This window comes from Lolium rigidum, chromosome 4 (assembly GCF_022539505.1).
Source record: "Lolium rigidum isolate FL_2022 chromosome 4, APGP_CSIRO_Lrig_0.1, whole genome shotgun sequence".
NCBI classification, from domain to species: Eukaryota; Viridiplantae; Streptophyta; class Magnoliopsida; order Poales; family Poaceae; genus Lolium; species Lolium rigidum.
In genome coordinates, this window is record NC_061511.1 from 154163306 (window position 1) to 154190849 (window position 27544).

Sequence of the window (27544 nt, forward strand, 5' to 3'; positions counted from 1 at the left end):
GACGACGCCATGGGTGGTAGAGGCAGAGGCAGAGGCCGAGGCCGTGGTCGTGCTCGCGGCAGAGCTGCACACTCGCCGTCGCCTGCGACGCCATCGTCTTCGTCGTCAGACCTACAGGAGGAGGAGCGAGGAGTGTTGTTCGAGTTCGTCGTCGTCCTCAAGGGTGACCCACTTGGCATCCAAAGGCTGCTGGACAAGTTCTCCGACTTCATCGTCGGCAACGAGCCGGCCGCGCTGCATCTGCGGGAGGCTGGCTGCGACTGCTACCGATGGCCGGTGGACGTGCTCTTCGACGGGCGCGGCAAGATGTACCTCCACACCGACTGGGAGAAGTTCGCGCGCTACCACGACCTCGAAGCCGGCTGCGTGCCCACATTCTCCTACCTTGGCGAGGCCGATATGAGCGTCAAGGTGTTCGACGAGACGTGCTGTGGCCGACACTACCACGACGACACCGATGAGGAGGACGACTGATGTTTATTTGCAGCGAAAATAGGCACGGAGGTTTATGGATGTTCTTCCTCGAAAGGACCAACATGGCTATCCTCACTAGCTGGATTTTTCAGTTTGGGTGTTAGGGAGTGCCTGTGAGTGTTCTTTCTTGGCAGCGAACACATGAAACCTGCAATACTAACACTAGTTAGGTTTTCTCATTTTCTCATTTTTAATTTGTGTCAACCATGGTTCAAACTATATATTAGTTTGTGGAAACCATGTTCCAAACTATGTCTTAATTTGTGTAAATCATGTTCCAAATTATGTATTAGTTTGTGGAAAGTTCCTCCTCTTTATTTGAATCTATATGCTTTTATTTGAGATTTTTAATTCAAATCATCTGTACGGTTTGGGGCGCCGGTGCCGAAGCCCCTATACGGCAATGTTGGCGTCTCTGCTGGCGATTATTTGAGGCGTGCTGGTAGAGATGCTCTAATTCGGTAAAACCATTCCTCTGATCCAAAGACTATATGAAGTTCCGACGATCCCGAATAAGCCGGAATACGCAAGAGATGGTCCTACAACCAATTTTGTGTTTATAGATAATCCAAACTGTCAATTAGTGGTTACTCGTTAGGTAGTATGGCTAATCAGACTTGAATGGCAACTTTATTGGACGCACTAAAGGTAAACGGAAAGCAAGTGAAATATCTTGAATTTTGTGTGGCCGTCATCCCGGGAAACCAAAAAGGTGAAAACAAAAGTTTGGCCCGTGATTGCTATCATCTAAACCAACCCTGTCAGTCACTAAGCACACTGGCACCTAACATAATCACACCCACACCACACCACACAAGCTGCTACTAATCTATCCTGGTTGTAATGGCCAATGGGACATGAGCCATGCTAGGTGAGATCTTTATAGTTTTTTGTCACCATCTTAATACGCTCTTGCCATTTTCTTCTCGGGCCCACACTTCAGTGGCACGGTCCAGTGGTAAACGTGCAATGAGATCATTTAAAATACCTAAGCTCAGGTGATTTATTCTTAACCTAGAGTATATAAAGTGATGGAAAAAAAAAACAAAGCCAAGCCTTCTCATTCTTCTTCTTCTTCTTCTTCTCATTCTCCTTCCCCCTTCTTCCGGGCTTCAGAAAATTTGAGACCCCAGAACACAGGACGCCAAGACGACCCACCACCACCACCACCCCAAATTCCCGCAAACTACGGGCGCGCGCCTCGCCGCCGGCGAGCCCACCGACTGTCGCCTCCGGCAGCTAGTTGGCTACAGCTCCCCCCGGGCCTGCGGTGTATCCGTGGCAACGGAGACGCCGCTCGCCGGCGAGGGGCGGCGGCGGCGGCGATGGGGAACTCGCTGGGGTGCTCCGCGTCCGGCGAGCGGCTGGTGTCGGCGGCGCGGGACGGGGACGCCGTCGAGGCGCGCATGCTGCTCGAGCTCAGCCCTGCGCTCGCGCGCTACTCCACCTTCGGCGGCCTCAACTCCCCGCTCCATTTCGCCGCCGCTAAGGGCCACCTCGACGTCCGTGCAGTTTTCTTAGCCCCGTTATGTTTTTCTTGCGTTGTTTTTACTGTTCGATTTGATCAGCGAGTCGGTTGTCTTATGTGCAGATTGTGACGCTGTTGCTGGAGAAGGGTGCGGATGTGAACGCGCGGAACTACTGTGGTCAGGTAGATCTTTCTGTTTTATGCCATTTCATGGTTTGAAATGTAAGATCTGTCATTCAGACGTACTAGTGAAATCATCAACTCTTGTTTCATGTTTATGTAGTAAAAGTAGTTTGATGATTCAGTATTTTTGGTGATTTCTTATGTTGCTCTGCTCTGTCATGGCATAAAAAAGACTTGATCTTCCCGTTTCAAAAAAAAAAAAAAGACTTGATCTTGCAATATCCAGACAAAAAGAAATTGGGGTCTTGTAGGTAGAGTGCTTTCGTGGTGTCCTGTGCTTGGCCACAGGATAGATATGGATCAAGTTTCGATCCATTTCTACAATCTTTATGTTAGTCGAAAACATTGTGCTGATTTTTACCATCTATTTGGATGTATGGATGAAGACTGCGTTGATGCATGCATGTCGTCACGGACACTGGGAGGTGGTTCAGATGCTCTTGCTCTTCAAATGCAATGTATGGTATTTGTAATGTTGTCTTCACCGTGTGTTCCATTTCTCTTCAAATGCACATCAGGAAGGTGCTGACTGCTGTTTGTGTTTGGGTTGCTTGGAAGGTTACCAGGGCAGATTACTTGAGTGGTCGAACGGCATTGCACTTTGCAGCACACGATGGACTTGTTCGGTGTGTAAGGCTGTTACTTGCTGACTACGTCCCAAGTGTGACGTTGGACGATAGTGCCTCTTCGGTGGCAGATGGCGGTGATAGCCAGGCGAATAGCGGCAGCAGTCCTACTTCTTCAGTGGGACTGAAGTTCAATGAACCGTACGTATTGCCAAATGTCAATCTACTGTCGTCTTTTCTGTATGAAATAATCAGCAATAAATTGTATACCATCTTTGTTCAGTGCTCGTGTGAGGTACATCAACAAACCTGCTGATGGCGGCGTTACAGCTCTCCACATGGCAGCTTTGAATGGCCATTTCGATTGCATGCAATTGTTGATTGAATTAGGTGCAAATGTGTCGGCTGTCACATTTCCCTACGGAACTACATCAAATTTGATAGGCAAGTGATGGTTCTGAGTTCAGATGATATGCAGTAAATCTTCTTACTCAAATTAGTTATTCATTTATGTCTTTATGGATCAGGAGCTGGCAGTACCCCTTTGCATTACGCAGCTGGTGGCGGGAGTCTGGAGTGTTGCCAGGTATGTTGGCAGATTCGGTTTTTGGACAACTAGCATTTCTCGATTGTACTTTCTGCATGAGGAATTAACTTGTTCTGATATTTGTTGATGCCACCATTGCAGGTACTTCTTTCAAAAGGTGCTAGCAGGTTGACACTTAATTGCAATGGGTAAGAATCTATTGTGTAATTAATAGTGCCAAGTGGTATCTAAAAATCTTAATTGAGCGTATCATCACAGATATTGATTAGTTAGCTTGGCCGGCACTATTTGGACCTAACTTATATCTTTTTTCTTTCTTTTTCGAACAATTAGTAACATGTATCTTGTTCTTAGGTGGCTTCCCATGGATGTTGCTAGGATATTTGGGCGACGTGGCTTGGAGCCATTGCTCTCTCCAAATTCACACACCGTTATCCCTGCAATTCAGCCATCTAGTTACCTGGCGTTGCCACTTATGAGCATACTAAATATAGCCAGGTAAAATATCAATTTTTGTCTGCTTTAGGTAAAATATAATGACTGTTCTTACTTCTATGGACAACAATAAGTGCTGCTTGATTTGTGAATCCATACTTTTTGAGAAAGCACACTATTGTGTAATTAAATCACTTTTTTTTTCATGGAACCCGGACAGGAGCTCCTGTTTATTTTATAAAGAAGAAAAAGTTGTCCAGTTTATTAGGGAAACCAGGCGAAAACCAGCTTATTAAAATCAGTTTCATTTTGCATACTAGCTCATCTGGTATGTATAAACATCTGGGCCAGTTTATGTGTCTTGTGGCATTCCATTGGTTTCAGAAATACTTACGGAAACACAAATACCTGCACAAGGCCAACTGCTGTAGTAGGTTCTTGGGCTGGGACTTATATAGAGCAAATACCTGCTCCTATCTTCTTGTGTTCTATCATCCTCAGTGGGTTCAGTCCCCATGGCATAGTTGCCTTTTCTGCTAAGGATTAGGTTGTGTTTACTTTCAAATTGTCTGGACTCGAACATATTTGAGTTAGTTCCTAGATTGAACCGAGAGTGCTTTTGTTGATTTATTTTACCTTATAGCAAGTGCTTGCAGTTCTAACTTTATAATGGTACATTTCATGTTTATAGATCTTCTTTTTGTGCCTTTGCAGAGAATTTGGGTTGCAACACACCGTATCCTCTGTGGTGGATGATAGCGACCTTTGTGCAGTTTGCCTGGAACGGTCTTGCTCTGTAGCTGCTGAAGGTGGGGCAACAGTAAACACTTGCATTAACATTATCTCATTTCTTAAGGACAAAGATATATAGCGCAGAGTTCTCAATGATGCTTGGATAAAAAAAGATCATAGTAATTTGTCAGGAGATGAACATGGTCCAACGTAATCTAAGCTCCTATTTCTGAATATGTTACATGTGTTCATATTTATGCTTTAATCTTGAATCTGCACTAGTCCGTCATCTTCTCTATCCATAAGTTCTTTTGTTGGAGAATAACACTATGCATCTCAGCACTTGTTAATTGCAATTTGTTGTTCGGTGTGCTTAGAATAGCTAGACTGTTTTAGTCGATCAGAACTTGAAATAATTAACGGTATGGCACATATTCCTTTGCTGTAGTGATAAGTTCAGGTGATCATTCAATGGCATAATATTCTGCAAACGAAGCTCAAATTTTATATCCTTACAGGTGCATATGATGCCAACTTTTTGTAAATTACCTTATTTTACAAATGCTAAAAAACAATGATAATAGTAGAGACGTTAAACTAAATACTACGGCACTGATGACGCTTGTGCAACCTGAAACTTGCCTGTGTGGAGCGGTTTTAAGGTTTCATGAAGTCGTATGGTTTTTCAGTAGGCTTTCACTTAATCATGTGCATCGCATTACAGTCCACAGTGAATAATGTAATGGAAGTATCCTAACATTACATTCTGTTCTTTCAGGCTGTGGTCACGAGTTCTGCATCAAATGCGCTCTGTATCTTTGCTCGACTAGCAATGTCCGTGTCGAGTTCACAGGCCCGTCTGGGTCGATCCCATGCCCTCTCTGTCGGAATGGAATAATGGCATTCACTAAGTTGCCAAGCACACCAACCACAGATGGGTTTAAATCAAGCTCTGCGCTCACATTCTGCAATCCATGCATTCTGAATACCCGATCTGTAGACTCCCCAGCAACTGTCTGCAAAGCTGAAATCAGGCGCAACCGTGTTGCAGCTGTCTCTTCCGAGCTAGTCTGTCCACTCACCTGCAGCCCATTTCCCTCGTCCGCCCTCCAAACCTACAGGTGCAGCGACGATGATCCATGCGGCTCAACAGAAACACAGGATGGCTCCGAGGTGCAATCTCCGCGACCCTCACACAGCGCAAGTACCGAGCTGGATAAGAGGGGAGAGCAGGATCTTGACCAGACCACCTGCTCAGGCATGTTCTGGAGCCGCAGAAGCTGTCAGAGGGAGCAGCAGTGCAACGCGGAAATCAATGCTTGATTCCTTACTTCCTGGTTGTGAATATATTTGGATTCATAGCAGCTCAATGCGGGAGATGATCAGCGGGCCTCCCGGGCTGTGTTTCTTTTTCTCCTATTTGCAGCCAAGATTTTGGTGGTTGTTGATCATGCAGCTTTTGGCTGCCATAGGTCTTACTGTGTTGTAACATTTGGGTCACGTTTACCGTGTTAGATCATAGCTTGAAAATAACTAGTCAGTTATTGTTCTTTGTAGCTGTTTGTAAATTAAACAGTTTGGCTGAGGGCTTCTTCTGATAGCGAGGATAAAATTCATGTAAAATGACATCAAATTACCCTCTGATGATATATATTGATATTTCATAATCCCTTCAGGTTTTTTCTACAGTACTGTAGTGGTTCAGCTGAGCTCACATGAAAGAGATGTATTCATTTTTTCTTCAGCATTGCCTTCTACTACAGTTGTCTACCTACAGAGGATCAGTCGTCCTTGGTTTCAAGACGCACAGACACCACCGGTGGCGGTTGAACAGTTGCCGGCCGGGCCTGGCAGGAGCGTGCTGACGATCCTGTCACCGAGACCCGGCACCGCCGACAGGAAGTGCCCCACCTCGGCGAGTTCGTGGTAGGTGATCCAGCCAAGCCGGCTGCATATGTGCCGCTGCAGCTGCACCGGCACGACGCCGTCCTCATCGCCCTGGAACAGATGCACCGGAAACGGCGGCGCCTCATTGCCAAGGTCTGTCGGCTCGAACTCCGGCCAGCGCCCAAACATCACCGTCATGTCGCGGTAGAACGACTCCTGCACCCCCTGCTGTGTAGCTGCCTTCGCCCTCTGCGCAACGCGAAGCAAACGATCGGTAATGTTTTTCGATCATATGATCATATCGCCATGGCCTTAAGAGTTGAGATGGTGGAGGAAGGGACAACGAACCTTTTGGAACATTCCGGTGGAGAGGGCCATGAGGCGGTTCTTCTCGTCGAGGGCGTTGGGGAAGGAGCCGGAGCCGCTGACAACGGTGGAGGTGGGCAGCCATGGCTGGCTCATCCACCAGTGCAGCAGCCAGGGCGCGTAGTAGGCGACGCGGAGCGACCACTGGTCGCCCAGCGGCTGCCGCCGGTACAGCTGCCGTGCCAGCCCCCTCGGCAGCCCCGACCACCGGTAGTTTATCACCGGCGCCATCATGGCCACTCCGGCCAGCCTGCACACGACCCAATTGCAAGTAGAACCAGTCAGTCTCGTACGTTGAACATTAACACGGTCTTCGGTTTCACTGTTTCAGTATATACGACTTTCACCTACCTGTGTGGGATGTACTTGAAAGATGCCCACGCCGCGTGGCAGCCGAGGGAGGAGCAAATGAGGTGGAACTTGTCGCCGAGGTCAAGCGCGTCGGCGAGGTCCTCGACGTCCAGCGCGGCGCTCCGCAGCGACCGGCGCGGGTCGGGGTGGCTCTCGCCGTACCCGGCGCGGTCGAACGCCACCATGTACACGCCCAGCTCCTCCAGCAGCGCCTGCGAGGCGCGGGGCGAGTCCATGCGGCTGCCGGAGAAGCCGTGCGAGTACACGATCTTGAACCGCGCGCTGTCCCGGCTCACGCCGGACTCCGCGTACGCCAGGAACCGCCCGTCCCGCGTCCGCACCCTCGGCGCCGTCACCGGCGGCCCTCCAGGCGCCCCGCACGGCGTCGGCGGCGGAGGACGGACGGCGCGCGCGAACAACGCTGCCGCCAATGCCACCACCATCAGCACCAGCAGACCCACCGGCGTGCCCCCGTTCCCTGCATGTACGTACACAGGTTAAACTCAGTCAGGCATAACGCACGTACGACGACATGGCGTGCATGCGTCTGATCACGTATCCAAACTGCTGCATTTCTTCTTCTTCAGCAGCAGTTTTGCGGATGAAGTTTCGTAGTGCAGTTGTTACCTGTGGTATTGGCAGCAGCCATTGTAGACGATGCAGGAGCTGTGGAATTAATTCTTATCAAATGGGTGATGGGGCTGTGTGGCGTTGTTGGAGCAGGACGAGGACCGCTTATTATCAAGTGTGTTAGGTGTTGGGGCTAAGCTAGTGCGAGCTGAATAGTAGTGGTGACACTTTGCTGAAAACGAAGCACGTAGTGGAGGCCAGGGCAGGGATCTTCACGCCAACCTACTATCGTCCATGTATTCTCGGTCACACCACCCAGCAAAAACTTCTCACCTTGGCTTCACCTACCACCAATTGAAAGGGTTCTTCTCCCATGTATGATGTATGTACACCTGGCAGTGGCAGGTAGCTCTGCTTACTTCAGTAAGCTCTCTCTTCGTCCAAAAATAATCTTTGACGACAAATAGAGAGGACATACTTAAACTGGAACCAACTCTATTCTATGTAGAAAAATGCAATTACGAATTAGAGGAAGAAAAAGAAAATTCAATAAATTCTAGAATTATATCTAAAGATATCTTGTAGTTAAGCATATCAAGCTAACTTTATCTGTAAGAATTTTTAGTAGGCATTCTTGCGTTCCAAACATACCCTGATTGCGGGTAATGTAAGACCAGACCTCCTGTACATTTGTTTTGAAGTTTTATGAGCTAATAATCATTTGCTACTAATGATAATCGACCCTTTCCGGTCTTGAAACATATGACCGAACATGGTGATGATTTATACTTTTCAAAATGTGTATGCAGATGTTTTATTTACATAGGTATGACATAGGTGATGATGTTTCACAAAGGTTACACCTTCTATGGGGAGGAATGGTGCCACCAAGGCGCCAAGAATCTTTTCTTGGCTCTCTCCTGCCTCCATTTTCAGGAGTATGCCGTCCATCAAACTTTGTAGTTGGAGTTGGTGAAGAAGTGTGAATGGAGAAACAAATCTACAATTGTATATTCTCTTCAAATTGGCATCTCATGTCAAAAGCACCTTTCTGCAGTCTTCTCACCAACCCCAAAATCGTGACCTGTTGAGAGAGCATGTAGGATCGCCAATGAGAGGATGACGATGGCCTTTGTGGGTCGGTAGTGTTCTTGGTAGGTAAAGACTGAAACTTGTTTCAGAAGCTCTTTCTTTTTGTTATCAGTAACTTGTCAATGCACATTGTGTGGTGGTCAAGGTGCACTGCTCCTTGACCTGCTTGCTTTACTAGAAGGTTTCTTTAGAATTTGTGTAAGCACCTAGCTTCTTATCCTTGGCTGCTTATCCGGAGAAATGCGTTCCAAAATCAAACCTAGAAATCTCCACCAAAAAAAACTCAAAATAGTATAATATTTAGGAATACTACAGTATATTTGCAACAGCACAAAAACGAAAGAAATCCAGTAACAAAGGATAGCTGGTACTGCTGAGGCGGCATCAACGAAGCCCAGTACATAACAGTATTAACCAAAACTTGCGGTTGTGGTAGTTTGGTAACAAAGGATTAGCCAAAACACAACATGGACTATCACTGCAGAGTGGGTCGACGACGCACTCTGATCTCTGCGGCGAGGCCGTCAAAATCCGCGAAGATGCTTAGCTGCAGCCTACTGAACTTGAGGTAGTAGCGAGTAGCGACAGCCGGCTGTGGTTGTAACTGTAGAATAAACGACATGCGTTGGCATTGTTGAGGAGCCTTCCCGTGTTCAACGTTTCAGGACTGCACACCGCAAGTACCCCAACTCAATAGTTCATTTTCTTCTTTGCAGCTAAGAGATCGTCGAGGTCAGGGAAATATATATTTGCCACTGAGAACCTGAACACAGACGATCTTCTTACATAGTTACATGTCGTCTGCGATGGAAAACAGAAATAGCCCAGATTTAACAACTCAGTGGGGCGAAAGATGTACTACCAAATGCAACCTCACAGCCTGCCTGGATTAAGTTCTTCTCGCCCTCATCAGAGCCTTGGGACCGGAGTACAGTTTGTCTCAGCAAATGTGCTCCACGTTGCAGCACAATGTGCTCCACGTTGCCGCACAGAATCTGATAATAATCGCAAGTCTTGTCAGTTGGTTGGTCAGGGAGAGCGAAAGAATCTCCATGTCAATCTCCCCTATCCAAAAGGTAACGTTCCGTTAAGCTCCACTTGCCGCGCAATTGGTAGCTCGCATGGAGGCCAACCATGCTTTGAAAAGGAGAAAGTGAGGAAAATCTAAAGTGGACTGATTGGACGAGTGAATTCCTCTTGCGTAGTGTGCTTCCTCTCATCCTTCTTAACCTACCTCACTTCTACTAACTTCTAATCAACATAACTATATTTCAAATCAAAATAAGTTGTAGATGAAAAATATGTGCGTCGACTAGGTGATTCCATTATGACTATCGATTTCAAGTTTTGTTTGTTGTAAATCTCCAATTTCGTCTTCTTGTTTGTAGATTGCTAAGTGAATTTTATCAAATTTATCGCACACGGTTCACCATTTCAAAATTCCATTGACGAGTAGCTTCACTTCGCTGTTTCACACACTTCTCATGTTGTAAATTTTTCGTTTTGACGGACGTAGATGAACATATTTGTAGCTCGCTAGTATATTGTAACTTGCACGTGTGAGAGGTGTCTTACATGTAGGCAGCGTAACCGCCTTGGTCACCGTCGGAGACATCAACATGGTGGCATTTCCACGCGTCGGCGTGGTGTTGATTGTGGCAGTGAGTGGTGTCTTGCACGTAGTCAGAGTAACCTACTCCCGGAGCTGTAGAAGGTGGTGGAGGTACTCGTGGCTGTGTTCATCTTTGTGGTGATCCACTCGCTGCGCCAGCGACGCTCGTTGGGCCTCCCGTCGTGGCCGGTGGCCGGCATGCTCCCTTCCGATCCGCACCGCGTTCTCACCGCCGACATGCGCAGACCTTGAGCACCATTTCAAGACGACGGGAGGCCCAACGAGCGTCGCTGGCGCAGCGAGTGGATCACCACAAAGATGAACACAGCCACGAGCACCTCTACCACCTTCTACAACTCCGGGAGTAGGTTACTCTGACACAACTCACCATGAGTTCCACTTATTCGAGTTTCGCATGCTCACGGTGAGCTCGCTGGTGGAGCTCGTGCATCGGTGGCTACTCCCAGTGACGTGGGCACTACCCTTCGGGTAACCCACATTACCCTATCCTGTATTGACTAATTGGAGGCCCACGAAGACACTTGAAGGCGAGATGGGCCACTAGGACGGCGCACCAGAAGGTTCCTTGACGGGCAAGACAAGGAAACGATCGAACAAGGAAAGATCGGATCTAAAACTACTGTAAACCTAGTCGTACTCGGTGAGACCTCTTGAGACCTAGCCTCATATATAAAGGCCAGGAGAGGGGCTGCTGGGGGACACAATCAATCTTAGCAATCTTAGCCAGAAGAAGCTTAGAGCTAGGTCACCTTAGCAATAGCCATCTCGACGAGATCTCAGCCGAACTATTTGGCACCCCATTGTAACCCATTATCATCGTAATCAAGAACAGACAGGCAGGACGTAAGGGTTTTACCTCATCGAGGGCCCCGAACCTGGGTAAATCGCTCTCCCCGCTTGTCTGTGAACCGATGTCTCGTGTCAGCTTGCAGGATTCCATCAACCCTAAGCCCCTATCGGAGGGCATTGGCGAGGAGTACCCTCGACAATTGGCGCCATCTGTGGGAAACCTGTCGGCACAAGATCGGACATCGGCTGAACCCGACATGTCATCGGCAGCTTCATCAACACCATCATCGCCTCGTTTGGGAAGCCCGATTCGTTTCGGTTCCTACGAGTTCACCCCACATAGCGATTCGTCTCGCTCGACTTTCTCCGGTCTACAAGGCAACATGGAGATGGCCTTCGGGAGCGTCCACTACAACGTCAACTCAGAAGGAATTCTTCGGCTGCTGGAATCTCCCATCTCCAGGTCGACGAGTCCAAGCGCATCGTCGTCACTCGACCTTTCGGCTGGCCTGACAAGCCCGTCGAGTCCATCCGCACCTTCGACTCCCCGTTCGGTGTCCTCCATGTCAGTCGGATCCGATAACCCCGCGACCTCGTTGTTAACCTCGTACTACTGCATGAACTGCGACACCGTGCACGCGACTAGGGTCGAGCGACACGCCGTTCATCTGCAATGCCTACTATTCATCAGGAGAGGACAGCATCGACAGCATCACCCAAGGAGACACCCGAAGAGTGGCACCCCTCCAAGTTTACGTCGCTAACAGGGGAGACGGAGATCGCACCCCCCGTTCCAGCAGACGAGCTAGTTATGAGAACAGCGCCAGCAACAACAACAGCGACCACACCATCACAGAGGAGGAGTGGGCAGCAGCCAAGGCAGCCGTGCTTAACGACACACCACTTCCGGCGGGAACCACGGTTGGCACTCTCAATGCTTACCGCTCCATATTGGAGAAAAATCGTGAGCGCCTATCTAAGGAGCAAGCCACCCTCGAGAGACGCCTATCTCGCGGCAGACCGATCCAGACGAACGACGAAGGGGCTCGCAGGGAAGTGCCTCTCGAAGTACCCACGGAGGAGGCAAGCATCGATCAAGGATGTCCAGGCTTTCGGAAGATGATGCAAGGGAGATAACGTCAAACCTGACCAAGTCCTTTATGACTACGGACACCGCGGGCATGCCACGGCCAAAAACCGTTGCAGGAGCAACAACCAACCTTGCAGCATACCTCATTAACCAGCGTCCCGAAGGATCCATGGCACAGGCTCACCGTGGTGCCTTAGAAAGCCTCGCGATATTAGGAGATAATCTAGTTCCACGGAAGGAGAAGACCACCTTGCGGTGCCGGCGGCCCAAAGCACCGCGCAAGAGACGCTCGAGATGAAATTACTCAGAGTAGAATCGACAAAGCAAGGCGACGACGCGCCGCCAGAGAGGAATTCAATAGCGATTCTTCGGATGAGACCCAGGAGAACGACGGCGAGCTTAGGGGAGCCGATTGTTTAAGCTACAAAATTTGGGAGGCGATGCCACCTAAGAAGTTCAAACCCACCCCTACCGACGCCGCCAAGTACGATGGGCAGCAGGAGCCGAGATCCTGGATAGAGGACTATCTACAGACAGTAATTCTGCAAAAAGGGAACCGAGATAGCAGCAATGCAAGGTGCCTACAGCCTTTACCTAAAGGACTCGGCGCGAGCCCGGCTCAGAGGTCTGCCAAAGGGTTCCATCAAGTCATGGGACGACCTAGTAGAATCCTTCGTCGCCAACTTCCAAGCAACCTACAAAAGGCCCGTCGGGATCGAGGAGTTACGGCATTGTCAGCAAAAGCAGAAGGAGTCGATGCGCGCATACATCGGGAGATTCACTAAACTCCTGAACGCTGCGGAAGACGTATCCATCGACAGAGCAATCGACGCCTTTAGTGATGGCATCCGACGTGAAAGCTAGCTATATAGAAGAACTTGGGCGCAAGAAGCGAAAAACCATAACCAAGTTAATGGAAATCGCCAACAGTTGGGCCGATGGCGAAGACAACGTTCGAAAGCCATGACAGCGCAGCGACGATGAAGAGGATGACCAGCCGAAGCATGATTCGGGTGGTCGAAGGGATCGCAACAAGAGAAGGAAGAACCGCAGCTACGAGGACAATAACCTGGTGGCCGCAGGCTACTCTGATCGGCAGGATGATCGGTACGATGACAGGCGAGATGATCGACAGGACGGTAATCGGAACAACTCTGGGAACCGTGGCAACTTTAAACCACGACAACAGTGAACTCCCGAACTACCCTACGCTGAGCAGATCAACGCCCCCTGCTACCTGCATTCGTATACCGATTCCAAGGATGGTAAAATAAAATCTAGCCACCTGCTCGCAGACCGTCGCCAGCTCATCGATATGCATAAACTCATCCAAGCGAGCGAGGCCAGACAACAGCCTCCCACCGCCACCACCACCACCCCCACCACAACATCGGGTCCCAGCAAGCTCAACCTCATCAACCCAACGAGGCATTTCCACCACCACGTGGGCAGATGAGTATGATCCACAGGACAGGCGTTTCAAGGAGGGAAATGAAAAAGCTCACCCGAGAAATCAACCTGGCAGAAAGCGTCATGGCGAACATCCCTGAGTATGTCGAGTGGTCGTCTCAGAACATCACGTTCAGCCGAGCGGATCATCCGATGACCATACCAAAACCAGGACATGCCGCCCTAGTGGTCGAAGCACAGATAGGAGGGTTCAAGATGAGCAAAGTCTTCATGGACGGAGGAAGTGGACTCAACCTGATATTCCTTGACACGATTCAAAGTATGGGGATCACTATGAGAATGTTAGAAGAATCAGACACTCTCTTCCATGGAATCCTCCCTACGTCACCAGCGTACTCTCTTAGCAAAGCATACCTGAACGTCGCCTTTGGCAAATCCGACAATTTCAGGAAGGAGAAAATCGAGTTCGAAGTCGTGAAATGGGAATCACAGTATCACGCCATACTCGGGAGACCAGCCTATGCCAAGTTCATGGCTGTGCCGCACTATGCATACCTCAAGCTGAAAATGCTCGGGAACAATGGAACGAACATCACAGTCCATGGAAGTTTCTCACGCTCGGACAATTGTGATCGTGATTTTCAAAGGATTGCTGCAAAGTTTGGGCCACAGCGAGAAACTGTCGACCTTCCGCCCAAGCTGACGATACGAGAAATCAAGGAAGAAAAATATGACAGAGAAATCAAGAAGAAGCCAGCCAACACTGCTCTTGAAGCCTCAGCAGCAAAAGCTTCGCAGAGCACAAGCATCGACAGTTGCCGATGCAGAAGATATTGAAGGCAGCAAGGCAGTGACAATCGCTGCCCAAGCCCGTGGCGAAATCAACAACGCTGCAGCAACCACTAGCATGACAAAAAAATCAGAAGATGCTGTCGAAAATGAGAAGAACACCTTCCCCGATAAAGCACTCCCTAGTCTTTAAATTTTTTCCCTTTACTTTACACAGGGCTTCCTATTTTCGCCCTCTAGTTTCGTATTTACCCTATCAATGAGCACTTAAGTTTCAATTCTTGTTAAGCATTGAAGTAATTTAAAGCATCTATGACCGCGCCACCGTGAACCTTACCTACAAGTAACGGTACAACGTAACGCGCGGCAGAAGATTGCGCCCCAAGGGAAAAACCTCTACGAGTGCTGCAAAGAAAAACAAGGACATTAATCCTTCCCTCTGCTTCAGATGCCTCTATGAGTGCCGCAAAAAGCAAGAGTTTGGAAAACATAAGACAACCCACGTTCGATATTTCACTTTTGGAAATATCAAAGAACAACGGGCTCATCGGCAGAACTCACCGCACCCGAAATATTCGGGAGTGGCTCGTCGAAACTTACAATCGGTTGAAAGCAAAGTTGCGCATACAACAGGTTTAGCAAAACCCGCAACACGAGCTGATCACTCATAATGATTTGCCGACCAACCCAGTATACATGCATATAACGGGCAATTAAGATCTGCTCCTTCAAAAATTTGCCAACGGCACGGTAAAAGTACATATTCATGTATTTACCAACTAACAAGTTTCGGCTTAACAATCCTAACACTTGGATGGATTAGCCAATACAATTCATTTTACAAAAAAAAAAACTTTACACTCTAACGTCACCCTTGCGGAGTTTCCCTTTACTCAGGTACCTTCGACTCCTCCTCAAGCCTGTCGACAATTATGTTGGGAGGCAATAATACCCTCGGGTACAGTTCTTCAAAATCGCCTGTTGCGTTGGCAATAGATAGCAAACAGGCTGAGGGATAACGAGCAAGCACAAGGGCAAGTGTACACTTGGCCCCCGCAAAAACTTGAGCTCTCACCAAGTCCCGAATCTTCTTGGCATTCCCAAATTCGGACACAGAGTTAAAAGCGTAGGGGGAATTGCATTTAAAGGAAACATCGTCTTCCAAACCACCCTCATAGCTTTGTAACACTTGTCAAAGAATTGGTGGACTTGTTGGACCCGATCCTGAAATTTCGCAATAGCCGAAGCCTTCGAGTGTTCTCGCCGTAAAATCTCTTCGGATGAGGAAAGCTGGGTTAAAGCATGCACTCGCTCGTGTATCCGCTTGTTCTCTTCCGCACGATTCAAAGCTATGACCGGCAAAGGAATCAATAAAGAGTCGGACAAGGCGTTGCTAACAAAAGGGCAAAGGAGTCGGAAACTTACAGTTCAAACTCTCGGTAGCTTTATGCAGCTCGGAAGAGTGTATCGTTCCACGTCGGCTGCAATCTCGCTCTTTTTATTGACAATAGCAGCCAAGGCATAAGTGCTGCGCAGGTCCTTTTCCATCTGCGTAATCCGATCCTTCATACGCTGGATCCGATCACTTTCAGGAAGGGCACCCGAAGAGTCATCAACAAACGAGGGCACTGGGAAGACCTGCAGGAAACACCGTTACAAAAGGATGATGGATATGGTACAGCTGAGCATCCGAAGTAACTCCCATCGGGAGAAGTACAAGAAGAAAAATTATAACAAAAGTGTGCTAACAACATTGCTAGCACGGATTTTATTACAAGCATAAGTTTAGCGGCAGAATAATGTTTCACATCAGTTCAAGCATAAAGTTTGCTACAAGAATCAAGGGGCTTGGGTCTGAGTCGATAAACTAGGTCCGATCGATGATTTCCTTGATGAAACCAGTTCAAGGAGCTGGCGGGCACAAGTGAGGGCGGACGCTTTAAAGGCGCTTAAATCAACAAGCTGCCTGTCTTGCTCTTTCGGCAGCTCCTTGGTCATTCCTTCGATGTCACCCTTAAAGCCATAACCCATCATAAGCTGGAAGGCAAGGACGGCACCATAAGTGCGCGATGTACGCTTGAATACCTCGATAACCTCCTTGGTGTCAACCGCGAAGGCATCGACCAGCTGCCCCAGGGTCTTCTCCTGCTTGATCTTGGGGAAAATCATCGAGTGCATCCGCGCCAGGGCACCCTTCCCCTTTACAAGGAGCTCCCGCGTAAGCTGGTGAGAGGCAAGAATCATCGACATAGCATTTGCCGGAGAGTTGTTTGGAACTCTGTCCAGGGCATCAGTAGGGATATTCGCCGCTTCTGCAGGAAAAAGAAAGAAAAAAGTACATTGGCAAAAGGATCGAATCCATAAGAACATCAATCGACAGAGGTGTATAAAAATTACCAAGCAAGGCCAAAGAAGACTGACGAAGGACTTCATCCTTTTCGACTGCCCGAGCTTCAGCCACCAGCCTGGATGCTTCCTCCTCCTTCAACTTTTCTTTTAGCTTGCCCAGTTCCACCTTCAGAGAGTCAACCTCTCGGCGAGCCTCGCAGCTATCTTGATCGCGCCATCCAATTTCAAGGAGGAAGATTTGACTTCCTCTTGTAGCCGAGCCTTGTCAGCTTCCAGAGAAGTGAATTGGGAGGCGAAGGCCTCCAAAGAGGAAATAACGCCTCGCAAGTCCTTAAGAAAGAAGGATATTTTACCAGGAATTGTCAAGCAAAGCACGTTCCGAGAGATTGGCATCACAGTTAAAAAAAGACTTACAGAAGGAGGAGTCGCGGTGGCAGCAGTTGGAGAGACGTCTTTCCCTTTGGAAAGGGAAGAAGCAGTCGATGCTTGAGCCGTAGGGGCAGCCTTAGGAGCCGAAGCTTCGGAAGCCACTACGACCGGCGAAGCAACATCAGATTTGGCTTTTTTAGACGGAGGCTCGATAATGCCCTCGTCGCTGCAAAGGTGAAAGGAAGATAATGAAGAGTAAGAAAAATAAAAGGGCAAAGTATAACTTCAGAAAAGAAACTACTTACATGTCGAAGAGATCATCTTCATCGGCAAAACCGCCGGTAGATCTCTTCACGAGTGAAACCCCGGCCTCCTCGACAGCCGCATCAACAAAGGTATCATGATCAGCGTCGTCATTACGCATTGATCCATCTCGCGACACCAGCGTCATCGGCTGAGGAAGGAAGGTCGGTGTGGGCAACTTCAAAATCTATCGGACCATTATATTTGTCCTTCCGGGCTCGTGTGCTCGACAAGCATGTGAAAATCTACGGGAATTGAGGATCCTCTCCCCTCAGAAGTATCATCCGACGAATCATGCATATTTTCAGAAACTATGGGGATCTGTCAAAGAAAATAACAAGTAAGAACAATGGAAACCATGGCAGCCAAGAAAAAGCAGCATAATGAGGACGCGAAGAAAGAAAAAAATACCTTTGATGGTGGATGGTCAGTGTCAAGGGGAGTATAAGAAGAAACCAGCGGAATCGAATCTTCCTGAGTAAAGGAAGTAAGACGACGGACTTCATCAAGTAACTCCTTTTCCGACAGGTCGGCAGCATTAATCCTGGTCTCGTCCTTTGGACCTGAGTACAACCACATCGGGTGAACTCTGGCCATGGCTGGTTGCACTCGACGTTTCAAGAATACCGCTGCCACCTCTGTGCCAATCATAGTTTGGCCATCGGCCTCTTTGATTCAAAGGAATTTGGTAAATAGTTCTTCGGCTGCTACTCTTTCATCGGGTGAGAGGGTATTCTTCCAGGAATTCTTGGGCTTGCCTTCGAAAACATCGGCAAAGCAAGGGAGCTGAGATTTGGGTGACAGGGAGTCATTGATGTAAAACCATTTCAACCTCCACCCTTGCACGGACTCTCTCATTGGGAAATTGAAGTAATTGACCTCCGAACGAGCTACAAACCCCACTCCTCCGGTGACAAAGTATCCATTACTGCTGCTGTATCTCTTCACATAGAAGATCTTTTTCCACAGCCCGAAATGAGGTTCGATACCCAGAAACGCCTCGCAAAGGGTGATGAACACAGCAACGTGAAGGATTGAGTTGGGGGTAAGTTGCCATAGTTGAATTTCGTACGTCCGCAAGAGGTGGAGGAGGAATCCATGGGTAGGAAGCGAAAGGCCTCGGTACAGGAAAGATAAGAACATCACGGTAAAGCCAGCAGGGGGATCAGGCCGAGAAATCGCACCTGGAAGGATCACGTTTCCCTCTTCGGAAGAAATCTCCTAGGCTTCGGGATCTCTTCTCGTCACGCTTGGTGACGGTTGATGCCACCCAATCTCCGGGCTTGGCCTTTGAACTCGACGGCGCTGGCGGCGCCGGAGCTGGGGGAGGAGCGCTTGGAGCGCTTCCCTTCGGAAGAGAAGAAGAGGACTTGGCGGCGACGCCTCCGCTGGTGGAACTGGCAGCGGCGGCAGGATTCTTCTTCTTCACCATTGTGAGATCTGATGAAGATTGGAAAAGCAGTGGTGGCGGCGCAGCAACGGCAAAGGGAGGAAGAAGGAGAAGAATGAGAAGATGCTACGGAAAACGTGGAGAAGATTAGAGATTTCTCGCCCTTTAGAGGTTTTGAGGAAAAAAATAAGTGCTGTGTAAGCACGTGGCGCTTGAAGAATAGTGGAACCGGCGGCCCATTGTTCCCACGTTGTGCGAAAATCGAGGAGACACCTCGATCGCCACGCGTGCAATGGTCAAGCCCTAAAAAATTGCCCGCGCAGAGCTAGGGTAGGCCCGTCAGGTCACGTCCTGTCAATCAGCCCACAAGAATTACACGTCATCAGTGATGTCATAAAAAACTAGAAGCATTCGAAGGGAAAATGGAAAGTTATCGGACGAAGGACTTAAGTCTATGCACGGATTGTAAGCATCCGTACCTAGACTCGGGGGCTACTCCCATCGGGAGTGCTGACGCGCACCCGATAAAAATGAAGATTCGACGAATGAACAGTCGAAGGAAGAAGGTTTGAGTCTGCACTCGGTTACAAGCGCTTGCACCCGTACTCGGGGCTACTCCCATCGGGAGTGCGGCGTGCTCCCGATAGAAGTTTTTTGCACTCCAGGATCATGCCCGGGACTTGATTCTGTGTAGGGTAACGTTGTTTTGCCATCGGCGATTAACCAAACAACAGCTTGGGCACGTTACTCATTATCCTTTGCATAAAGAAAATATATCGGATGACCTATGAAGATCTGTGGAAAACATCGGCAGATGAAAATACTCGAGTGGTACAACTTGAGTCTACGCACGGACTGCGAGCATCCGTACCTAGACTCGGGGGCTACTCCCATCGGGAGCGCTGACGCGCACCCGACAAAATGAAGACAGAGAAGATTCAAGATGAACAAGGACAATGGAGGAGAAGAACATCAGGAAAAGACATACTTTAGTCTCTACCCGAACTATCTTCGGCTAGACACTCGGGGCTACTGACGTGGGCACTACCCTTCGGGTAACCCACATTACCCTATCCTGTATTGACTAATTGGAGGCCCACGAAGACACTTGAAGGCGAGATGGGCCACTAGGACGGCGCACCATAAGGTTCCTTGACGGGCAAGACAAGGAAGCGATCGAACAAGGAAAGATCGGATCTAAAACTACTGTAAACCTAGTCGTACTCGGTGAGACCTCTTGAGACCTAGCCTCATATATAAAGGCCAGGAGAGGGGCTGCTGGGGGACACAATCAATCTTAGCAATCTTAGCCAGAAGAAGCTTAGAGCTAGGTCACCTTAGCAATAGCCATCTCGACGAGATCTCAGCCGAACTATTCGGCACCCCATTGTAACCCATTATCATCATAATCAAGAACAGACAGGCAGGACGTAAGGGTTTTACCTCATCGAGGGCCCCGAACCTGGGTAAATCACTCTCCCCGCTTGTCTGTGAACCGATGTCTCGTGTCAGCTTGCAGGATTCCATCAACCCTAAGCCCCTATCAGAGGGCATTGGCGAGGAGTACCCTCGACACCCAGTGCTAGCCACCGTTACTCAGTTCAAGTGTGGTGGTGTGAGGTACGCTCACCACGTGAACAAGTGGTGAGACTCAACTTGAATAGAGAGACAACCAAACAATTTGGGCTTTTTGGCTCTCTGGATGCAACCTGGGCTACCAAACGAAGTGAAGAACATGGATTTTGGCCTGCCTCCACCCATTAAGCCCCCCAACACCTACCCCTGGGAGCCAGAAAAGGACTGCGACCTACCAATCGCGCCATTGGATCGCGCTCCCACTCTTCCTTCACAATCTCAATCTGTCAATTTCTGCTTCGGTTTTCCGTTTCAGATCAACTCTCTAAAAAATGGCCGCTCCTCTGAAAATAAAGTTGCACGGCCACTACTCCTACGTATGATTAACTTAGAGGCTGTTCGGAAGCTCTCCACTCTGCTGAAATCCGCGAGACACGCAGAGTTCAGTTTAAGCAACTTCATATAAATGAACTAGAACTCCTTCCGCTCCGCAGAGCCATTGAGGAGTGGAGAGGATCCAAACAAGTCCTTAGATTAGGCATAGTGCATAGCAGTAACTTAGGGTCTAGGTCAGGATTTTTTTTACGTGGCGATATGTTAATAAGGAGAGAGACAAACATATTTGGTTACGGTGCGCCACGAGTGCAGGTGCTTCATCGAAAGAACCTCGTGATTCAACCCCTTCTCTTCCTCTTCCCCGAGCATCGTAGATCTACCGCCCAACCGCCTCCATCTCCCTCGCCCGACTCTTCGTCTGGCCTGTCGGCAACACCACCTAAGGAGAAATCAGAATCATGGAAAAATTCAGTGCCTGCAAGGAGACAACGCTAGCCCGGCTCTTGGTGACCTCTCCACCATAGCACTTTGATGACCCACAAGTATAGGGGATCGCAACAGTCTTCGAGGGAAGTAAAACCCAATTTATTGATTCGACACAAGGGGAGCCAAAGAATATTTGTAAGCCTTAACAGCGGAGTTGTCAATTCAGCTGCACCTGGAAACAGATTTGCTCGCAAGAGTTTATCAGTAGTAACAGTTTTATAGCAGTAGCAGTAGTGAAATAACAAAGACAGCAGTAGTGATTATAGTAAACAACAGGATTAAAATACTGTAGGCACAGGTGATACGTCTCCGACGTATCGATAATTTCTTATGTTCTATGCCATATTATTGATGATACCTACATGTTTTATGCACACTTTATGTCATATTCGTGCATTTTCTGGAACTAACCTATTAACAAGATGCCGAAGTGCCGCTCTCGTTTTCTCGCTGTTTTTGGTTTCGTAAATCCTAGTAACGAAATATTCTCGAATTGGACGAAACGAAGACCCGGGGCCCTATTTTTCCACGGAGCTTCCGTAAGACCGAAGAACACACGAAGTGGGGCCACGAGGTGGCCAGACTATAGGGCGGCGCGGCCCAAGCCCCGGCCGCGCCGACCTATAGTGTGGGCCCCTCGTGACGCCCCTGACCTGCCCTTCCGCCTACTTAAAGCCTCCGTCGCGAAACCCCCGAGGCGAAAAACCACGATACGGAAAACCTCACCGAGACGCCGTCGCCGCCGATCCCATCTCGGGGGATTCCGGAGATCTCCTCCGGCACCCCGCCGGAGAGGGGATTCATCTCCCGGAGGACTCTACACCGCCATGGTCGCCTCCGGAGTGATGAGTGAGTAGTTCACCCCCGGACTATGGGTCCATAGCAGTAGCTAGATGGTTGTCTTCTCCTCATTGTGCTTCATTGTTGGATCTTGTGAGCTGCCTAACATGATCAAGATCATCTATCCGTAATTCTATATGTTGTGTTTGTCGGGATCCGATGGATAGAGAATACCATGTCATGTTAATTATCAAGTTATTATACATGTGTTGTTTATGATCTTGCATGCTCTCCGTTTCTAGTAGAGGCTCGGCCAAGTTTTTACTTTTAACTCCAAGAGGGAGTACTTATGCTCGATAGTGGGTTCATGCCCGCATTGACACCGGGACAAGTGACGTAAAGTTCTAAGGTTGTGTTGTGCCGTTGCCACTAGGGATAAAACATTGGCGCTATGTCCGAGGATGTAGTTGTTGATTACATTACGCACCATACTTAATGCAATTGTCTCGTTGCTTTGCAACTTAATACCGGAGGGGGTTCGGATGATAACCCGAAGGTGGACTTTTTAGGCATAGATGCAGCTGGATGGCGGTCTATGTACTTTGTCGTAATGCCCAATTAAATCTCACTATACTTATCATGTCATGTATGTGCATTGTTATGCCCTCTCTATTTGTCAATTGCCCGACCGTAATTTGTTCACCCAACATGCTTTTATCTTATGGGAGAGACACCTCTAGTGAACTCGTGGACCCCGGTCCATTCTTTTAATACCGAAATACAAATCTGCCGCAATACTTGTTTTTACTATTTTCTCTCGCAAACAATCATCTTCCACACAATACGGTTAATCCTTTGTTACAGCAAGCCGGTGAGATTGACAACCTCACCGTTTCGTTGGGGCAAAGTACTTTGGTTGTGTTGTGCAGGTTCCACGTTGGCGCCGGAATCTCCGGTGTTGCGCCGCACTACATCCCGCCGCCATCAACCTTCAACGTGCTTCTTGGCTCCTCCCGGTTCGATAAACCTTGGTTTCTTTCTCGAGGGAAAACTTGCCGCTGTGCGCATCATACCTTCCTCTTGGGGTTGCCCAACGAACGTGTGAAATACACGCCATCAAGCATATTTTCCGGCGCCGTTGCCGGGGAGATCAAGACACGCCGCAAGGGGAGTCTCCACTTCTCAATCTCTTTACTTTGTTTTTGTCTTGCTTTATTTTATTTACTACTTTGTTTGCTGCATTATATCAAAACACAAAAAAATTAGTTGCTAGCTTTACTTTATTTGCTGTCTTGTTTGCTATATCAAAAACACAAAAAAATTAGTTTACTTGCATTTACTTTATCTAGTTTGCTTTATTTACTATTGCTAAAATGGCCAACCCTGAAAATACTAAGTTGTGTGACTTCACTAGCACAAATAATAATGATTTCTTATGCACACCTATTGCTCCACCTGCTACTACAGCAGAATTCTTTGAAATTAAACCTCGCTTTACTTAATCTTGTCATGAGAGAGCAATTTTCTCGGTGTTAGTTCCGATGATGCCGCTGCCCATCTCAATAATTTTGTTGAACTATGTGAAATGCAAAAATATAAAGATGTAGATGGTGACATTATAAAATTAAAATTGTTCCCTTTCTCATTAAGAGGAAGAGCTAAAGATTGGTTGCTATCTCTCGCCTAAGAATAGTATTGATTCCTGGACTAAATGCAAGGATGCTTTTATTGGTAGATATTATCCCCCCGCTAAAATTATATCTTTGAGGAGTAGCATAATGAATTTTAAACAATTAGATAATGAACATGTTGCTCAAGCTTGGGAAAGAATGAAATCTCTGGTTAAAAATTGCCCAACCCATGGACTCGACTACTTGGATGATCATCCAAACCTTCTATGCAGACTAAATTTTTCTTCGCGGAATTTATTGGATTCAGCTGCTGGAGGTACCTTTATGTCCATCACTCTTGGTGAAGCAACAAAGCTTCTTGATAATATGATGGTTAATTACTCTGAATGGCACACGGAAAGAGCTCCACAAGGTAAGAAGGTAAATTCGTTGAAGAATCCTCTTCCTTGAATGATAAAGTTGATGCTATTATGTCTATGCTTGCGAATGATAGGACTAATGTTGATCCTAATAATGTTCCATTAGCTTCATTGGTTGCCCAAGAAGAACATGTTGATGTAAACTTCATTAAAAATAATAATTTCAACAACAATGCTTATCGTAACAATTCTAGTAATAACTATAGGCCATATCCTTATAATAATGGTAACGGTTATGCTAATTCTTATGGGAATTCTTACAACAATAATAGGAATACACCCCCTGGACTTGAAGCCATGCTTAAAGAATTTATTAGTACACAAACCGCCTTTAACAAATCTGTTGAGGAAAAGCTCAATAAAATTGATATTCTTGTTTCTAGAGTTGATAGTCTTGCCTCCGATGTTGATCTTTTGAAATCGAAAGTTATGCCTAATAGGGATATTGAAAATAAAATTGTTACTACAGCAAATGCCATCCAAGTTAGAATTAATGAGAATATAAGATTAATGGCTGAACTCGCGTGCTAGGTGGGATAGAGAAGAAAATGAAAAACTAGCTAAAAAGGAAAATGTAGCTAAAGTTTGGACTATTACCACCACTAGCAATGCTAATGATTCATATGTTGCTGCACCTCCTACTATCCATGATAAAATAATTGGTGTTGGCAATGCTTCTACTCCTAGTGCAAAGCGCGCAAAATTACCCGAAACCGCTAAAACCGCTGAAACCGCTTGTGATAAAACTGCTGAAATTTTTTCCAACCTTGGGGATGATAATCCCATTGCTTTAGATTGTAATGATTTAGATTTTGATGATTGCCACATCTCTGAAGTTATAAAGTTCTTGCAAAAACTTGCTAAAAGTCCCAATGCTAGTGCTATAAATTTGGCTTTCACAAAACATATTACAAATGCTCTCATAAAAGCTAGAGAAGAGAAACTAAAACTTGAAACTTCTATTCCTAGAAAGCTAGAGGATGGTTGGGAGCCCATCATTAAAATGAGAGTCAAAGATTTTGATTGTAATGCCTTATGTGATCTTGGTGCAAGTATTTCGTTATGCCTAAAAAAGTCTATGATATGCTTGACTTGCCACCATTGAAGAATTGTTATTTGGATGTTAATCTCGCCGATAATGCTAAAAAGAAACCTTTGGGGAAAGTTGATAATGTTCATATTATGGTTAACAATAACCTTGTCCCCGTTGATTTTGTTGTCTTGGATATTGAATGCAATGCATCTTGCCCCATTATATTGGGAAGACCTTTTCTTCGAACCGTTGGTGCTACTATTGATATGAAGGAAGGTAATATTAAATATCAATTTCCTCTCAAGAAAGGTATGGAACACTTCCCTAGAAAGAGAATGAAGTTACCTTATGATTCTATCATTAGAACAAATTATGATGTTGATGCTTCATCTTTCGATGTTACTTGAGTTACACTTTCGCGCCTAGCCGAAAGGCGTTAAAGAAAAGCGCTTATGGGAGACAACCCATGTTTTTACTACAGTATTTTTGTTTTATATTTGTGTCTTGGAAGTTGTTTACTACTGTAGCAACCTCTCCTTATCTTAGTTTTATGTTTTGTTGTGCCAAGTAAAGTCTTTGATAGAAAAGTAAGTACTAGATTTGGATTACTGCGCAGTTCCAGCATTTCTTTGCTCGTCACGAATCTGGGTCTATCTCCCTGTAGGTAGCTCAGAAAATTACGCCAATTTACGAGCATGATCCTCAGATATGTACGCAACTTTCATTCAATTTGAGCATTTTCGTTTGAGCAAGTCTGGTGGCCTAATAAAATCCATCTTTACGGACTGTTCTGTTTTGACAGATTCTGTCTTTTATTTCGCATTGCCTCTTTTGCTATGTTGGATGAATTTCTTTGATCCACTAATGTCCAAGTAGCTTTATGCAATGTCCAGAAGTGTTAAGAATGATTGTGTCACCTCTGAACATGTGAATTTTTATTATGCACTAACCCTCTAATGAGTTGTTTCGAGTTTGGTGTGGAGGAAGTTTTCAAGGATCAAGAGAGGAGTATGATGCAATATGATCAAGGAGAGTGAAAGCTCTAAGCTTGGGGATGCCCCGTGGTTCACCCCCGCATATATTAAGAAGACTCAAGCTGTTTAAGCTTGGGGATGCCCAAGGCATCCCCTTCTTCATCGACAACATTATCAGGTTCCTCCCCCGAAACTATATTTTTATTCGGCCACATCTTATGTACTTTGCTTGGAGCGTCGGTTTGTTTTTGTTTTTTGTTTTGTTTGAATAAAATGGATCCTAGCATTCACTTTATGGGAGAGAGACACGCTCCGCTGTTGCATATGGACAAATATGTCCTTAGGCTCTACTCATAGTATTCATGGCGAAGTTTCTTCTTCGTTAAATTGTTATATGGTTGGAATTGGAAAATGCTACATGTAGTAAACTCTAAAATGTCTTGGATAATTTGATACTTGGCAATTGTTGTGCTCATGTTTAAGCTCTTGCATCATATACTTTGCACCCATTAATGAAGAAATACTTAGAGCTTGCTAATTTGGTTTGCATATTTGGTTTCTCTAGAGTCTAGATAACATCTAGTATTGAGTTTTGAACAACAAGGAAGACGGTATGGAGTCTTATAATGTTTACCATATGTCTTTTATGTGAGTTTTGCTGTACCGTTCATCCTTGTGTTTGTTTCAAATAACCTTGCTAGCCTAAACCTTGTATCGAGAGGGAATACTTCTCATGCATCCAAAATCCTTGAGCCAACCACTATGCCATTTGTGTCCACCATACCTACCTACTACATGGTATTTATCCGCCATTCCAAAGTAAATTGCTTGAGTGCTACCTTTAAAATTCCATCATTCACCTTTGCAATATATAGCTCATGGGACAAATAGCTTAAAAACTATTGTGGTATTGAATATGTACTTATGCACTTTATCTCTTATTAAGTTGCTTGTTGAGCGATAACCATGTTTCGGGGACGCCATCAACTATTCTTTGTTGGATATCATGTGAGTTGCTATGCATGTCCGTCTTGTCCGAAGCAAGAGAGATCTACCACCTTCATGGTTGGAGCATGCATATTGTTAGAGAAGAACTTTGGGCCGCTAACTAAAGCCATGATTCATGGTGGAAGTTTCAGTTTGGACATATATCCTCAATCTCATATGAGAATAATAATTGTTGCCACATGCTTATGCATTAAAGAGGAGTCCATTATCTCGTTGTCCATGTTGTCCCGGTATGGATGTCTAAGTTGAGAATAATCAAAAGCGAGAAATCCAAAATGCGAGCTTTCTCCTTAGACCTTTGTACAAGCGGCATGGAGGTACCCCATTGTGACACTTGGTCAAAACATGTGCATTGCAAAGATCCGGTAGTCCAAGTTAATTAGGACAAGGTGCGGGCACTATTAGTATACTATGCATGAGACTTGCAACTTGTAAGATATAACTGTACATAACTCATATGCTTTATTACTACCGTTGACAAAATTGTTTCATGTTTTCAAAATAAAAGC

The 27544-nt window shown here is 46.7% G+C and overlaps 2 protein-coding genes across 2 annotated transcripts; one reads left to right on the forward strand and one right to left on the reverse strand.

The window, feature by feature from the left end:
- Positions 1-1788: 1788 nt before the first annotated feature.
- LOC124706052 (probable E3 ubiquitin-protein ligase XBOS33) lies at positions 1789-6072 on the forward strand. The gene is made up of 10 exons (XM_047237715.1): positions 1789-1976; positions 2066-2125; positions 2512-2583; positions 2684-2892; positions 2975-3135; positions 3219-3277; positions 3380-3426; positions 3593-3736; positions 4388-4482; positions 5184-6072. Exons 1-10 carry the CDS (start codon positions 1800-1802, stop codon positions 5726-5728), a joined length of 1569 nt encoding a protein of 522 aa, XP_047093671.1. The 5' UTR covers positions 1789-1799; the 3' UTR covers positions 5729-6072.
- LOC124706053 lies at positions 6018-7824 on the reverse strand. The gene is made up of 4 exons (XM_047237716.1): positions 7637-7824; positions 7010-7487; positions 6641-6908; positions 6018-6541 (listed from the first exon to the last, which is right to left on the reverse strand). The coding sequence occupies exons 1-4, from the start codon at positions 7656-7658 to the stop codon at positions 6203-6205; spliced, it is 1107 nt and encodes a 368-aa protein (XP_047093672.1). The 5' UTR covers positions 7659-7824; the 3' UTR covers positions 6018-6202.
- Positions 7825-27544: the final 19720 nt, after the last annotated feature.

Bases quoted from the DNA above. Each gene is read 5' to 3' on its own strand.
- LOC124706052 (XM_047237715.1), top strand. From the start codon at position 1,800: ATGGGGAACTCGCTGGGGTGCTCCGCGTCCGGCGAGCGGCTGGTGTCG. The intron at 2,126-2,511 runs GTAGATCTTTCT...GTATGGATGAAG, and splicing joins CGCGGAACTACTGTGGTCAG to ACTGCGTTGATGCATGCATG. The intron at 3,427-3,592 runs GTAAGAATCTAT...TCTTGTTCTTAG, and splicing joins TTGACACTTAATTGCAATGG to GTGGCTTCCCATGGATGTTG.
- LOC124706053 (XM_047237716.1), bottom strand. From the start codon at position 7,658: ATGGCTGCTGCCAATACCACAG. The intron at 7,488-7,636 runs GTAACAACTGCA...ACGTACATGCAG, and splicing joins GGCTGCTGCCAATACCACAG to GGAACGGGGGCACGCCGGTG. The intron at 6,909-7,009 runs GTAGGTGAAAGT...GGTCGTGTGCAG, and splicing joins TTCAAGTACATCCCACACAG to GCTGGCCGGAGTGGCCATGA.